Below are 14,975 nucleotides of genomic sequence, written 5' to 3'. Positions count from 1 at the left end.
ATCCACAAATATGTCACTTATGCCACAATGTCTGTCTTCTTGGCGACAGGTAACAGTGAAGCAATGGTACCTTCCTCCAATCTGGGCACCTTCCATTCAGCAAGAATTTTCTCCTCGTCTTCTCGTCCAAGGCCACAGATTACTTTCTGATATCACAATGGTGCAATGTGAAGCTCACACACCTAAAATTAATAAATAATAAAATACCATGTAACTTATTAGGTCAAATCATTTCCAATTTTTGGTATTTCTGCATGAGAAATCAAATTACTAGGCTCGTAAATATAGTAAATATTTGTATGCCTGATATTTTTATTGTTTTAAACTATAGCATAAGATAATTTGAAATGATGAAAGCCGACGTGTAATACACCATAGGGCAAGCTAAGAAGCAATATTCGATCCTATAAACTTGGCAGCTTATTCCTAGTTTCTCCTTTAACCACACGTTTACCGAATGAATTAATACAAAAAAGACAACTAAAATGCAAGAATTTTCAAAAGAATTGCTGCTACAATATTTTGAATCACCATTTTTAGTACTGAATAGCCACTTCTGACTTAAAATTACATCCAAATAATTACAGCGAGAAAGAGTACATACCTCACAGTTTTTCGTAGGGGTGAAATGTTTTCTTCTTATCGCCCAAATGCACTTCTTCTTCAACTCAGGATCTTTTGGAGAGCTAAAAACTTGAACCATATGTCCCGGAGTTTCCATTACATCCCGACAATACACACACGAAAGGCATTTCTAACAAAAATATCTCACAAACACGTTTCTGAAGCCCAGTGAATGAAATTAAAGAATAAGGGAAACTTCCACATTACCAGACACTCTATTCTTCACTAACTTAACCACAAAAATCCCTGAAATGTAGTGAGACGTGACGTAAACGACGCGATCTCCAACGGCTTGTGAAGGCATGTGATCTTTCTAGGAGGATAGGGCACGATGGCACCAGATGGCACCACCCGCGAAAGAAAATAGTCCCAGACCGAATACAGTTTTATCGATGAGATACAATTTTATCGATGCATATGAATTTTCCAGTCCTCTTGCATCTTTTTTCGTCATTAAAGGAAATAAAGAAACAAAACCTTCTAAGTAACTTCCTAAGCGCGATTTTTGTATCTTGATTGTCCACCCTCGTATTTAGGTACGAAAACTTCCTGTGCCGTCTGGGATACGATCCTGCAATAAAAAATATGGGTTTCTATTTAAGAAATGGAAGTTACCCCCTCTTTGACCTTGAAAATCGACTTCAAGGTCATTTTCAAAGTCACCATCGTATGTCCCCTTCTAAACCCTATAACTTTTGTCTGAAACATTTTTTCTCATTTTGCTTAGATTTCGAGATATTCGGGGTGGGAACTTAAAATGGGACACCCTGTATAAGCGCAGAAGGGAAGGCCTGCAGTTCATTTCTGCTCAGAGGACGATGGAAGAGTGTTACATTAAGTAACGAGTACATTACGAAAAACATTAGCCACGAATTTTCTCACTCGGTTGGAAACCCAAGAAAAAACAATATCATATAAAAAAACTTATTAGAGACAGCAATATGGTTGATTGCCTTTCAGAAATATTAACTTCTCAAACACCTTGTCGGACATTTTTGATCTTTCTGGTTTCAAAATAAAGTTACCCCATGAAAATAGTCTCTCCACTGGACCAGAAGAACATATTGGGGTATTGTATTTAATAAAAAGTTTACGAATATTAGGGTAGCCCTGAGTAAAACATTTGAAGGTTTTATCTGAATCAGCCATAAAAGAAGCAAACTCTAACTGACTTCGAGATGTCTTGCTTTTACTTGGTGAGGCTAAAACATAAAAATCTGAGTCCTCTTCACTATTACTGTGGATAGATGGTGTGCCATTATTCTTGACTTCTTCCAAACAATTTAGGCACAGGTTAGTAATTCGCTTACTATCAATATCACTCACATTATTTGGCAACCAAAGCATTTTGAACTGAGGGTGGAATGCTGCTGCCAGTATTGCATCATTCACTTCTGGAGATAGATTATAATATTTGCCAAAACGAGTGTTCAGAGCGGTCAACAACTCAGGAATTAAATATAAGGTATAGAGCAGTGGCTTCTCCAGCTGATCCGCAAGTTTCTTGCGTATTGAAAATAATGTGGGTAGAAGTTGTCCATAGAAACAGCTGTTCCCACTTTGAAGCACATCAATGGCTTGTGCAATTGGTCGCAAGCAAGCAATGAATTCTTCCATATAGTCAAATTCTGTATCAGAGAATAATTGCTTCATGTCCAGTTTCCGTAACACATCATTCATTTTTGGCCTCAATTTTACAATTTGAGAAACTGCATCAAACAGTGAATTCCACCGAGTAGGGCAAGGGTATACGAGACTACAATCAAGAATTTCAGTAATAATTTCTGAAGATTTAGGCCTACGTGATGCATTCCAGATATAACTACACTTTGCCATTACAGATTTGTGCAAGCGATTAACCAAAGATGGAGAGTTCTTGAGAATTTTTGTTAAATCTGTTGTTGCAATTAAGGATAATGTATGAGAAAAACACCGCAAATGTTTGGGTAAAAACCTGTCTTCTTCTAGATCTTCACATGCCATATTTATTGAGCCAAAATTCAGATCAATGCAAAGCTCTTCAATGTCACTATCGTCTTCATGCATGGGCAAATCTGTAAACAATACGAAAACTGATTCAGCAAAGACATTGAATTTTTATGCATAAATTGTACTGTAAGAAATTCGTCAATAATAGTATAATATTATTGTCTTAAGTTATTACCATCGCTGTCTATATTTATTATTTCACTGCAGCCAAACTCTTTGAATGCCTTTACGAAGTTAGACCCATTATCCGTAATCATTGTGGCAACTTTCTCATTGTTTAACCCAAAACTGATGAAAATATTGTGTAGAGTGTCTGCTATATTCTTGTAATCATGTGTACCTTTAAATCGAACACATGATAAAACAGCACTTTCACGAGTCAATGTTTCATCATTTATCTGGAAACATAAATCAGTTAGCATATTTGATCAATGAATAAATAACGCTAAGGCCACAAAAGGCTTTATATAATATTATTTTACAATTTACCCAATGAGCTGTGACACCAAGGAAGCTTCTATGTTTCGTGGACCAAATATCTGCAGTAGAAGTCATAAATTGAATTTCTGTAAATTTGCTTGCCAAATTTTGGTTTACATTTTCAAACATGAGGTTTAATTTTCGACCCATTGTTCTCCTTGACATGATCTGAACCGAAGGATCAATATCTATCAAAGGATAAAATACATCAGCACATAAAGTAAAAAGAGAGTGTATTAGAAAAAAGTTGATGTAGGACGTCATTAGAAATGTGAGAAATACCATCACAGAGTTCATCGTATTATCAATAAATTCCCTTAACCACTTGCTGGCCTGAGAAAACTTACGTTGAAACATTCGCATAAAATTTTCATCTTCCACAGTGCGGACAGGCTTCATGCTATGAATAATGTAGTGCATTATATCTTTGTTCAGCATTTCATTATTGATTTTCACTCTCATGCATTTGGAAGAAACAAAGTTAGTAATTTTCTTCTGCTGAATTTCACCAGTCCGTTTGGCATTCTTCTGTGATTTATATTTGTTATAACTTTGTAATGCGTTGTGAACCAACTAAAAAGCAATGATGATGCATTATTTTAATAAATTTGGAATCAATCATACTGTTGTCAATAAAAAGTTGACCATTTTTTCGTACTTTAAGATGCCGAGTAAAATTTGAAGTGCTGCCTACCACTCCTTTAACCACTTTGTTTACAGGCAAGCAAAGCTGACATTGGGCAGAAATATATTTCTCAGATTGACTTACAATTTGGAAAAATTTACCATCAAAAATTAAATTCGATGGGGCACGGTAATTGGTACCACCTTCAGCAACGTTATCACTAAGACCATGATTTACCTCACCTGAAATGACACGAATTCTATTATAAAAATCACTTTGTAGTGTTTACGAATTTGAATTAGTGAAATGATTAATAAAAGTAGAGTAAGAATTATAGGTAAGCATAAACTGCAATAATAACTTACTGGTACTTACTGGCCATTTCTCCAGACTGCCTTCTTGACATTTTCTTTGACTTGTGTCTTGCTATTTTCAAATTTCATTTCTATCTTGTCATCTTGTTCAAAACAATTGAAAGTCACATTTGAACGAATTTACAGTGCAAAATATATTTTTGAATTATCCGAGTGGCTGCACTTCTGACTTGTACGTATACAGCAGTGAAATTAATTCGTGATTCGTCAGTGAATCGTGAGCTGCATCACAAATATTCGACTCACGAATCACCTCAACTAGTAATAAAAGAGTCGACTCACGGTTCACGAATCACGAAAAAAAATGATCCGAATCACGAATCACAAATCACAGTTTGTGATTCGCGAATCATGATTCGTGATTCATGAAGACGAATCATGCCCATCCCTGACTATAGCATATACCATAAAAATATAGTGGGAAATAGGCAAATACTCTTCTCAAAAACTGGAAGTCACTGTCACATTCTTATATTCTTCACGTACAACTTACAATAACAGAACTCGTTATGATGAAACAACTATTTATTCACTGATTTAAACCCTTAAATTAGCCCACACAAGTGACACAGGTGACTTTTCTCACTACTATTCGTTGAAATAATGGAATAACAAACTTCACACACAGTTTTTATTTCAATAGCGTGATAGTGAAATGTCATATCTACGGTGAACAACGGAGATTAGCATGCCACTTACAATTTTTACACTACTGTTAAGGCCTGGTTACACGGTGCATTAACCCGTACGGGTTAATGTCTAAATGTATGAACGCGAGAATGAACGGAAAAATTCACCGTGTAACCACCCCAAAATGTACAAATGCATGAACGCGTGAACGGAAAATAGAACCTGTTCTAATTTCGTTCATGCATTCGCACAAGTTGATAACAGAGCTACCTGGTGGGAAACGACACATTTAGTTGTTATCTGCAGGGCTATTCCACGGCCGTCTTGGCTATTCAGTAACTCTTTACGCGTATTTGTTCATTTGTACTGTATCGTAAGTGCTTGAATCCTACCACAAACTCACCATTTGCATCAACACTAATATTCGTATAGATTATCCCTGTATGTATGCCGGACATACCAAATTCCTATGGTATCTTATTGGTTGTATTATGCCGGAACAAAACAATCAATGAGGTTGTCACAGAGTTTTCAACACGACATTTGTGAAATACAACGGCTATCATACGACTTCTAGAAAACATTTAAACATAATTTATACCATACGAATTAACGACAATTCTACCTTTTATACGCCCGAGGTGGGAATGCGCTGGCCCACCACAAAAATACGACTCACATTACGCCAGTGGCGGCTCGTGAGTCAAATGCTAGGGGGGGCGCACTCCACCGGGGGGTCATAATTTTTTAATATTTCGTGTATTTTATTAAGTTTTTACGGCAATCTAGGAATTAAATTCTGTGATGCCATACGTTCCGTTTTTTTTTCAAAAAAAATACCTAGTTTTCCTAATAAAGCTTGATTAATAAATACTAAATGCAGTAGACTCTCGGTCATACGGATCGGCTTAGTCCGGACTCTCGATGATACTGATCAATGATCTTGAAGAATAAAAATATATTTGCTGCGATATTTTGCAAATACAAACGAAAATACGTAACTTTAGGTTTTAGCGTCTACATTCTTCGTGAGGATATGCCCGAAATACACTTCTGTTGTTCGTTTTGCAATCATAATGCGTTATTTGTCAAATCTATACAACATTTGCAATGATTTAGGTAGCAATGACACTTTTAACACCTGAGGAGGGAGGAGAGTGTCACTGACTTCCACTAGGCAACAAACACTACTAGAATGCGCGCGCTTTGCTATTGCAGATGTAAACTTTGATGGCGGTGTTCGCGTTGCTTCTTGAATACAGTATGATTTAAAATCAACAATTAAACATTTCTCACACATTTTTAACAAAATATGAAATACTCACAGGCCTTTAGTTATATTGCAAAAGTCCATCCTTCATTCATTTTGTCCAGCAAGGTGATCAATTACACGATCGTTGAAATCAGCGCTGGACAACAATTTCTTTCTGATTGAACACATGGCAAGGGCACTAGTCTATAAATAAACAAGGGACAACACAAAATAGGCCGACGAAAAATACGACCAAAAAGAACAAGGTGCCTGGACACAGAATTGGGAAAATTTTTCCCTATATTTCCCTTAAAAAAACGAGCACTGTTGATTAATTCAAAATTGTCTTCTTGAATGTACACACAGCACTAAGAAACTTCTTAATCGGCAATTACGCACAATTAACTCCTCGAAAATGATGTCTGAACTCATTTCACTCCGTTCTTTCCGAGAGTCTTGCCGTTACTATAAGGACGACTCAAGGGAGATAGAAGTCGTGGTCCACTAATGCTGATTCAGCTGAGGGACGAATTTAAGGTCAGCAAAGCCATTCAAGCAAACAAAGGACGTCACGGACCATCTCCTTGAGTCTAAGATTCATATGTGGTAAACACACGAGACGCCAACGGGTCGCATTTGGAATAACCGTGTCTTCGAAATCATTGCCATGATATAATAGAAAATAAGTTCTAGATCGTAAAAGAAGACGACTCGACTGAGCCACAGATGGGAGCTGTAAGGATTTCCGCACTGATATGAACTCTTCGAGGCCACTTAAATCAGACCCAAGTGGGCATTTTCCGTCAGACAGCTACCGCTCTGCCGCTGAGGAATTAGGTGAACATGAACTAATACAACAAGGACGCCAAAAAAAATGATGAACCTACACACAAAAGGTGCATTGTACGCGGAACTTCATGACATTAATTGAATGACTCTATTTAAAGTCGCGCTTAACGATTTAAATCATACTTAATCCTTCACCCTATCACGCACGCAACTATTTCTTAAATTATAAATCAGTGGGGAATGTTAACTGATTTTTCCTAATACTGCAGGTCTTTTGACAAATTTATCTGAAAAATAGGTACCGTATTTCTAATCATCGGGAAGATATGAATACATTGTTAAGGCCTAAATATTATAATATTAGTTTCCCCAAGGTTCTTGAAATTCGTAGGTAATCATAACAGAACTGTGTCAAATACTCGAGAATAGTTTTCCTTCGTCAATACGGCCTTTAACTGGTTGGATTTTATGTGTTCCGGAATTCAAACACCAAAAAACGCAAGCATAATGGGATAATTTATTTACTGTAGCAATACCTACCAGTGATTAAAAATTAAAATCGTATAACTACACCCAGTACAGTGACCATTCTGATTCCGTAGGTCCCTTTTCTGTGGCAGCACCAAGTAGACGCCAGATTATACGCCCGCCGGCCTGCGCAGCGATGTCAACTCACTCGTCGCTCTGCGCATTTTCGGACGACGTCCCAAGACTTCCATAAGACACAACGCTAGACGCGTCATAGCACCAGCAGCCCCCACCACTACCACTCTCCATATAACTGCATGGGGATGGATTGGGACGTTCTGGCCAGCGCCCCACGGCTACAAATACGAACTTCTCGCGCTATTTCTTTTCGTGTTTTTCCAACACTTTCGATGTATGGGACTGAAAAAACGCTTTGATTAATCAGATGTATAATTATAAATTAATGGATATTTATTTTTTTTACTTTTTCAAATATTTGGGAGGGGCGGCGTCCGAGAGTCCTTATGGGCAAACCGCCACTGCATTACGCAAGTTCATAAATCGACAAGACCTCTAGACTAACATCTTTTCCATCAACAGCAAATATCTTCTTAAATTTATAACCGTCCCGGACAAAAGTAGAACAAACTATTAAAAATATCTACTCTCATACATCATCTACACTAAATGATCGTAGTTTTTCCCGGCGAATCGAATGAATAAAATCTTCTCGGGTTAAGCACCGGGTCAGGCTTTTTGAGGCCTCAAAAAGCCTGACCCGGTGCTTAACCCGAGAAGATTTTATTCATCATCTACACTCATTGTCAGTGAAACAGATGACAGAAAAATGTCTAGTAAACACGGCTTAAAAACAAGATGCGACTACAAATTTTCAGCCTAAGTATTAACTTTGATAACGGTTTGAAATAAATAGAGTGCTATTGAGATATAGCATTAAGCGAGCGATAACGATAAATATTAAATATAAATAAATATTACTGGCACGAAATGAAACAAGTTCGGCAACTACAATGAAAACCACTGTTTACACGGCAGCGCAAATATATTACCAGTATGTGAAATTTCCTGGTCCTATAGGAAACAACGAAAAGGGAATTATTTTCTGGTAGGTATCGTCTGCTTCCTACCTAATGATACTGTTTTCACATTTAAATTTTGCGCACTGTAAAGGGAATAAATAAAAACTAAACGCCTCGCGTTACGAGAAAATGTGTGAAAACTTGTGCGAACGCATGTACCGTGTAACCGCTCATTCATGTTCCTCGTTCACGCAAACGTCCATGAATTCAGACATGCAAACAGACACGCATTCATACATTAACCCGTACGGGTTAATGCATCGTGTAACCAGGCCTTTAGACATTTATCGATAGCGTAATGGCACTTTTTACAATAGGAGGGAACACTCAAAATTAGAAATTGGATTTTTTATTTTAAACCAAAAAGATATAAATTAAAAACACACACGCCAAATTTCAGAGCTCAAATTCGATTTTTAACCGAGATAAATAGCTTTAAAAGTCCGCTAGGAGCTTAGGCCACGCCCACGACGCGGAACGTATTTCTATTGGCTGACGCCATGTGACGTTTGAACCTCATGAATGCCGCGGGAGTAACTCTTGAAGAAGCCGTAAACATACTGGGTTCGTGGAAATAGTGGCCAAAATTTTATCATCATGGTAAAAAAAACGTTAATTTTGGTCTGGGTGATTCTCGAAATGTACTGACATTATCAACCGAGGCTCGATGAACAATTTTTTTGTCTTAAAACGAATCATTTCATTGAAATGAAACTTCTTAAGATGAAATTTTTACAGTTTTGATAGAGACAGTAATCACGGCAATTATGGTGGATGCTTTAATTTGTGGACATACCATCGTAAAATCGTTAACTTATTTATGGTTTTTAGTTTCCGGATTAAATTATGAAATAAATTTCAAAATGTGCTATAGTTATAGGTAGCTATTTTCTTTCCCTCTAAAGTGCGAAAGTTTGGGGTTCTCTCCGTTTCTTTTAGGATTAGCATTCAAATTTCGCTGGAACAGCATTTTTAAAGTAGATGCCTCGCTTTGGTCGACTGCGCTCCTGATGATTTTTTGGTGTGGTTTTCTTTGCAATATTTTGATTTAAAGTATTTTTTTTAACTTTTTCAAATTTTCAATGCTTTTCTTATGGGATCATTTTGGGAATTTTTTTGACCAATTTGCAATAATCGTAGGACCAATACCATTTAATGCAAGATACTAGAACTTTTCATATCCATACGTTCGACGAATTTCGAGTAATTAGCGATTATGTATTTCCATTGAAATTGCGACTCCTACAACGTTTGGTAACTTACAACACATCCGCCGTGAAGTTTGCATTCCCTCAACACACGATTTTAAATTTTTCGGAATTTTTTTTGCCACTCCCTGACGACGTACGTACACCAAATTAACGTGAACGACGTCTATCTCGTGCCCCTACGTGCCGCTACCAGGAGAACGCAGAATATTTAATTTTAACGGGTGACACCGTCGAAAAACCATGCTTGCACTACAGCTACAGAGCCGAAATTTTTATCGAAGGTAAACGATGCCGCGTTATACGGAAAAAGCACATAAAATCCCCCGAAAACCCCCTGTGACCCCCCCAAAAAATAAAAATTACCTAATAAGTCGTATATTTCGTGTACCATTCATCCCAGTTGTATCGTTTTTATTGATTCCGAATGGGAATTGTGTCGGCTATATTTACCCGTTATGTTCAATTAGTCATGCCCATTTACTACCCGCAATAAAACTTCAAATTTTTAAATGTATATTTCTTAACGAAATAGTAGGGGTATTTTGATAGTCCTGGCGCATGGACACCTAAATGCGATTTTTTAAAACCACTTCCTCATAAGGTGCGGCCACGAAATTCGCGTGAGTAATGCCTTATTACAGCGCCTATGCACCGCTATGTGGAGGACACAGAATTTGTAATCTTTATGTGAGTCATAGGGGAAAATTCATTGTACCCCTAAAGCTAGAGAGCTGGAATTTTTATTGTAGATAGGCTAACAAATATTATGCAGGAAAACCCCTCGAAATTTCACGTGGCTCCCTAGAAGACCAGAGAAAAAATTATTTCTCTCCGTAAATAGCATGTTTCTTTGTTGTTTTCGCATATTTTAGCAGTAATTCCGTTCTCCTATGACTCATCGCTAAGGAATTCCTTAGGATGATTGTGACCGTAGTCAGTATACTCACAAAAACCCCTGGAAACCCCCAGGACCGCCTTAAAAACATCGTCATAAGCTAAAATGCCCCAATCACGGCTAGCATGCGTCTACATTCTGCAACATTATCCCCCGGCAGCCTTCGTAAACGATAGGGGATAGCCGGTAGTACGCATTGCTTGTGAGGAGTGAAAACCCTGGCGGCGAAGCTCCCCCCGCTCCAGGAACGACGGACGCACTCCGAGGAGTCAGAGGCGCGGAAAAACTCCGAGAACCCTCGGGCGGCGAATCCGCCCCGACACGTGGAGCAGCCGAACGGGTGTCTTACGAGGGGGATGGCGACGATAACCCCTGGGCGGCAAAGCCGCCCACAGGCGAGGAACGGGGCAGCCGTTCCGAGGAGTCGACGGCTCGGGGGGACACCGGTAAACCTTGGGCGGCGAAGCCGCCCCGTCACGAGGAAGGGCGATGCCGTTCCCAGGAGTCGACGCCTCGGGGGGACTCGGGTAACCCTTGGGCGACCAAGCCGCCCTTACACCATGAACGGCGAAGCCGTTCCGAGGAACTAACGGGTCTCTGCCTCAATATCTGGGCGGCGAAGCCGACCCCCGACGAGGAACGGCGAAGCCGTTCCGAGGAGTCGCGGGTGGGACGGCGAAGCCGTTCGGTGGGAGCAGCCGGCGAAGCCGGATGCGGGGAGGGTTTTAGGGGGCGTGGCCCCCTAACGAGGGCGCGCAGCGCGGCGAGTATATGTATATGCACTCAAACGGATAAATTATTTTATACTGCAAATTTATCATTCCGCTTCTATTTATGCAGGATGTAATGATTATTTCGTATGCATTTCCTGCATACTTGAGCTGGTTTTCACCCTTACTTTTTAAAATACTTATTTTTTGAGTAATTTTATGTTTCCGAGGCGGCCAAGTTGCCATCGATTTGAGCTGTGCTAGTAAAGGTTGAGGGATCGGGACAGTCTTTCATAATTTTTTCAGCTTTTTCTCTCGTTTTCTTTCTTATTTGCAGGTTTTTTGTACTCGTAATTTCGCTGGCATTGAAGCTAAGGCAAATTTTTTTTAATTAAGAAAAAATGGTGGATAAAATAATGACGTCGGCATTAACGTACAGTTTGAAGTCTAGCGAGAGGAGTCACACCTTAAATTGTATAATTTGACCCTTATTCTTTTTCGATTGATGATAGTCCAAACTATTTGCTAGCATTCATTCAGTACGTATTTTCCTTTGGTTTCTGTGTTTTGCTGTAAGATTATAAAAGTTAAAAAAGAAAGAAAAGTTAATATTTATACTATTTGTGCTTCTATTTACACACCTGGCGGCACCGTGACTCAAATGTGCTTATTTCTTCTTGTTGTGAGTAATACTATATCGTAGTATTTCCTGGAGTACAAATTTGTGATAATAATGTATTACTTTGTACTATTTGACACATTACCAGGTTAGCGTCGAAGACCCTTTCCGTGACAGTAGTTGACTTTTAATGCGCAAGATAGAAACAAAGAGTGAAAACCGGAGCAAATATATAGTAAATGCACACGAAACAATCATTAAATTCAACTTAAATTGAAACATAATGATTTATTTGCAATTAAATAGTAAAATTTCCCGTTGAGCGCGTATTTATTTTAGCACATACGAACTTTTGCGATGTGTGGCCAAAGACAACATAAGGAGTAATGGAAACTAAATCCCATTGAGAAGCAGAAGAGACTTACATTAAAATGGCCCTCACAAATTCTATAATAGCCCATCTCTGAAGGAATATGCTGTCTCGGTGCAGCGTGGTACCATCACTTTCCTCGGTCTGGGTCGTTTGGCACAATAAAAAAATACTTTTCTTGTGTTTAACGAGAGGTAGTTTCACACTAGGCACACAACAGTACACGTAAGGTTTCCTCCCACTCATTTAAAATTCTATGTTTCATATACCATTTATTTATACTCGAAATAACGCCTACGATAATGCACTCCTTATGCAAGCAATGCAGATATCATGAGGTTCACACGTCATCAACATGGCGTCACCCGAGAAATACGTTTTTGGCGCGGAATTCAAGTTGAAACTTCAAACTCCTCTAGGGGCGAAATTATTCAGCGCTCAGTGGTAAAATTTGGCGAGAGGCTTTCTTACAACCATTGCTTTATAAATCAAGGATAATATTTGGTAGTGTAATCCCTTCTATTCAATCACGATGGAACACTGATAACTCTTGCCCGATATTTTTCAACCTTGTCAAACTTTGTGCATTACAACCACTGGCACTGTGATTATTAGCAGTAGCATAACGGGAGATGTCACGTTGAAAATAACACTATTTTGGCACAAAAATGTTCCTAGATGTCTCCAATCAGCGAGCAAAAGTTGCATTGACTGGAATCCACCCCATAATACAAGCACAGACAGTCCTAAACGACGAATTCTCCGGTATCTACGAATAAACGGATGAAGTTATTGTATATAAAAGCTAAGCAGACATTAGTAAACATCAAAATAGTTCTAATTACATACTTAAATGAATGATATGCCGTCGATAACATCAACTTACAATTAACGTATCCCCCTTCCAATGGCCGTGGCTCAGACTCCTACAACGATGTTATTTAGGTATTATAAAATTTTTGGTTTAACTGCTCCTGTTATATATTTTATGCCATTACTCAGATATTAATATTATAAGTAATGCAAAATATGAGGGCTTCCAAGCCTCTATCGTCGGATATTTATCTTTAAATATAAAATAATCAACACGTCTAGCAAACGAAGCTCTCACAACTGCTGGCAACTATTACAAACAATCACAACAATAGCTTCGCGTGATGTTTAGGCACCTTTGACGTCATCGAGGCTTCGTCGGCAGTGGCTTGGGGGGTGAGGGAGTTTTTCCCGCGCTTTAAAATTCTTAATATTTATCATTACATATCTCGCGAAGGAAAACTCAGATATACATGCGGTTTTCTTTGTTGTATTCAGAAAATAATTTTCTGTCCGAATTTCCAGGGAGCATAAAATAAACCGAAGTCGACATTTTCTTGGAGCTGAACTATGAAAAATTTACCTCAATACTTCCACATTCGCAAAATTTTTATACTCGAGATGTACGCAAAAGCTGAAAAAGATCTCCTATATTAAATCTGAAAATTTCGAGTGGATAACGTAAGTTGTAAAGGAGTGATTCGTCGCGAAAAAAGATTAAATACGACCGATTGAGAGAAAGTTATGTGTCATCTCGAAATACTGCGACACACGTGAATCAGGGTAGAAGCAGAAATTCGAAAAAAAAGTTTTGTTGCGATCATAACCTATAGCATAGGGACAAAAATGATAGGTAAAAACTAGATTTTCAGTCGTGTACATAGATTCTATCTCCATAGAATTTTCACTTCCTTTTCCTAGGGCCAAAACACTTACTTTCAAAATTCAACAAAGATCCAGAGGCTTTCATTTTAATAAACTTCACGAAATTTATCCCACGTGATCGTAATCATTATTCAAAGATCGCAAACTGTTACAGTTATTATATAATTCAAAAGTTACAATTCAACTACGCGTCCAGAGGTCATCCGAACGAAGATAGGGATTTGATAGTCTTCTCTCCCTTAATAACACTCCCTAATACTGTACTAATAGGAAATAGATAACTTATCACTGGACTATAACGTTGCGGCCCAAACTTTTGGCCCAGACTTCGATTTAATATATTATTCAAGCGTTCAACCGGATCGGGTAGGTTTGAATACGGCATTTAGCGAATCACCCCAGTATGTCCACCCTCCCACATTCACCATCCCTCCCTAGTTCACGAAAACTGAAATAAAAACTTTTATTCAACTAATAACACAATAAAATAAATGGAAAACACGGAAGAGCAACCACAGCATCTGCGCTTACACTTCAATACTTGGAGCACGCTAATAGATCTTCCAACAACAACTCGGTCCACAGAAACATAATTTAATTCACTGTTTCACGCACAATTATTTCGCCGAGAATGGAGTTATACTGGGAGAGTCCTGACCATGGTCCTGACAGAGGGGAAAAAACAGTCAATCCTCCCACTTACCTGTTGCTGCGTCTTTCAGCGCCGTCAGCGCCACGAGCGCTAAAACGATCCACTTCGCCATGCTTCAAGGCAGCATGACCGCTACCTTGGCGGTAACCGACGTTTATATAGCGGACGATGGCGCTGGGGTAGCACCCATTGGAAGAGGGCAGGAAGGAGCCTCGTGCGGAGAGACTACCCCCACCCTTGAATCGATGTCTCTCCTCCCTTCTCGGAAGGTCCACCATATTCGACCGGCGAAAGGAGGCACGATTTTGATAAGTAATTTCCATGTGAGACTGAACACATCCAAAGGTAGAAATAGGAAACGTAAGGAATTTTTCGCAATATTTTTGACGCAATCGCAAATACACTCCGATGCACAACAACAAATACGTCATGATTGAAATTTCCTTATAATCGATAAAGCTAGAAATGATTCAATAGCGAAGATTATGG

General features: G+C 38.7%; 2 protein-coding genes across 3 annotated transcripts in view; both read right to left on the bottom strand.

Moving 5' to 3' along the window:
* The window catches only part of LOC124167156 (apolipophorins-like), a 205,293-nt gene extending 190,692 nt beyond the window's left edge, over window positions 1-14,601 (bottom strand). The window contains exon 1 of the mRNA XM_046544962.1: window positions 14,538-14,601. Coding sequence (XP_046400918.1) covers window positions 14,538-14,598 — 61 coding nt within the window. The 5' untranslated portion in view covers window positions 14,599-14,601. The remainder of the gene's footprint in view (window positions 1-14,537) is intronic.
* Window positions 1,407-4,030, bottom strand: LOC124167254. Of its 2 annotated transcripts, none has more exons than XM_046545141.1 (5): window positions 3,752-4,030; window positions 3,441-3,666; window positions 3,103-3,281; window positions 2,789-3,011; window positions 1,407-2,678 (listed from the first exon to the last, which is right to left on the bottom strand). In XM_046545141.1, exons 2-5 carry the CDS (start codon window positions 3,553-3,555, stop codon window positions 1,552-1,554), a joined length of 1,644 nt encoding a protein of 547 aa, XP_046401097.1. In that variant the 5' UTR covers window positions 3,556-3,666; window positions 3,752-4,030; the 3' UTR covers window positions 1,407-1,551. The 2 variants fall into 2 exon arrangements, with proteins under 2 accessions (XP_046401097.1, XP_046401096.1); XM_046545140.1 differs by having other exon boundaries at window positions 3,880-4,030.
* Window positions 14,602-14,975: the final 374 nt, after the last annotated feature.

This window comes from Ischnura elegans, chromosome 10 (genome assembly GCF_921293095.1).
Source record: "Ischnura elegans chromosome 10, ioIscEleg1.1, whole genome shotgun sequence".
Classification (NCBI taxonomy): Eukaryota; Metazoa; Arthropoda; class Insecta; order Odonata; family Coenagrionidae; genus Ischnura; species Ischnura elegans.
Note: the sequence above shows the minus strand (reverse complement) of the source record. Positions and strands in the feature narration are given on the sequence as shown.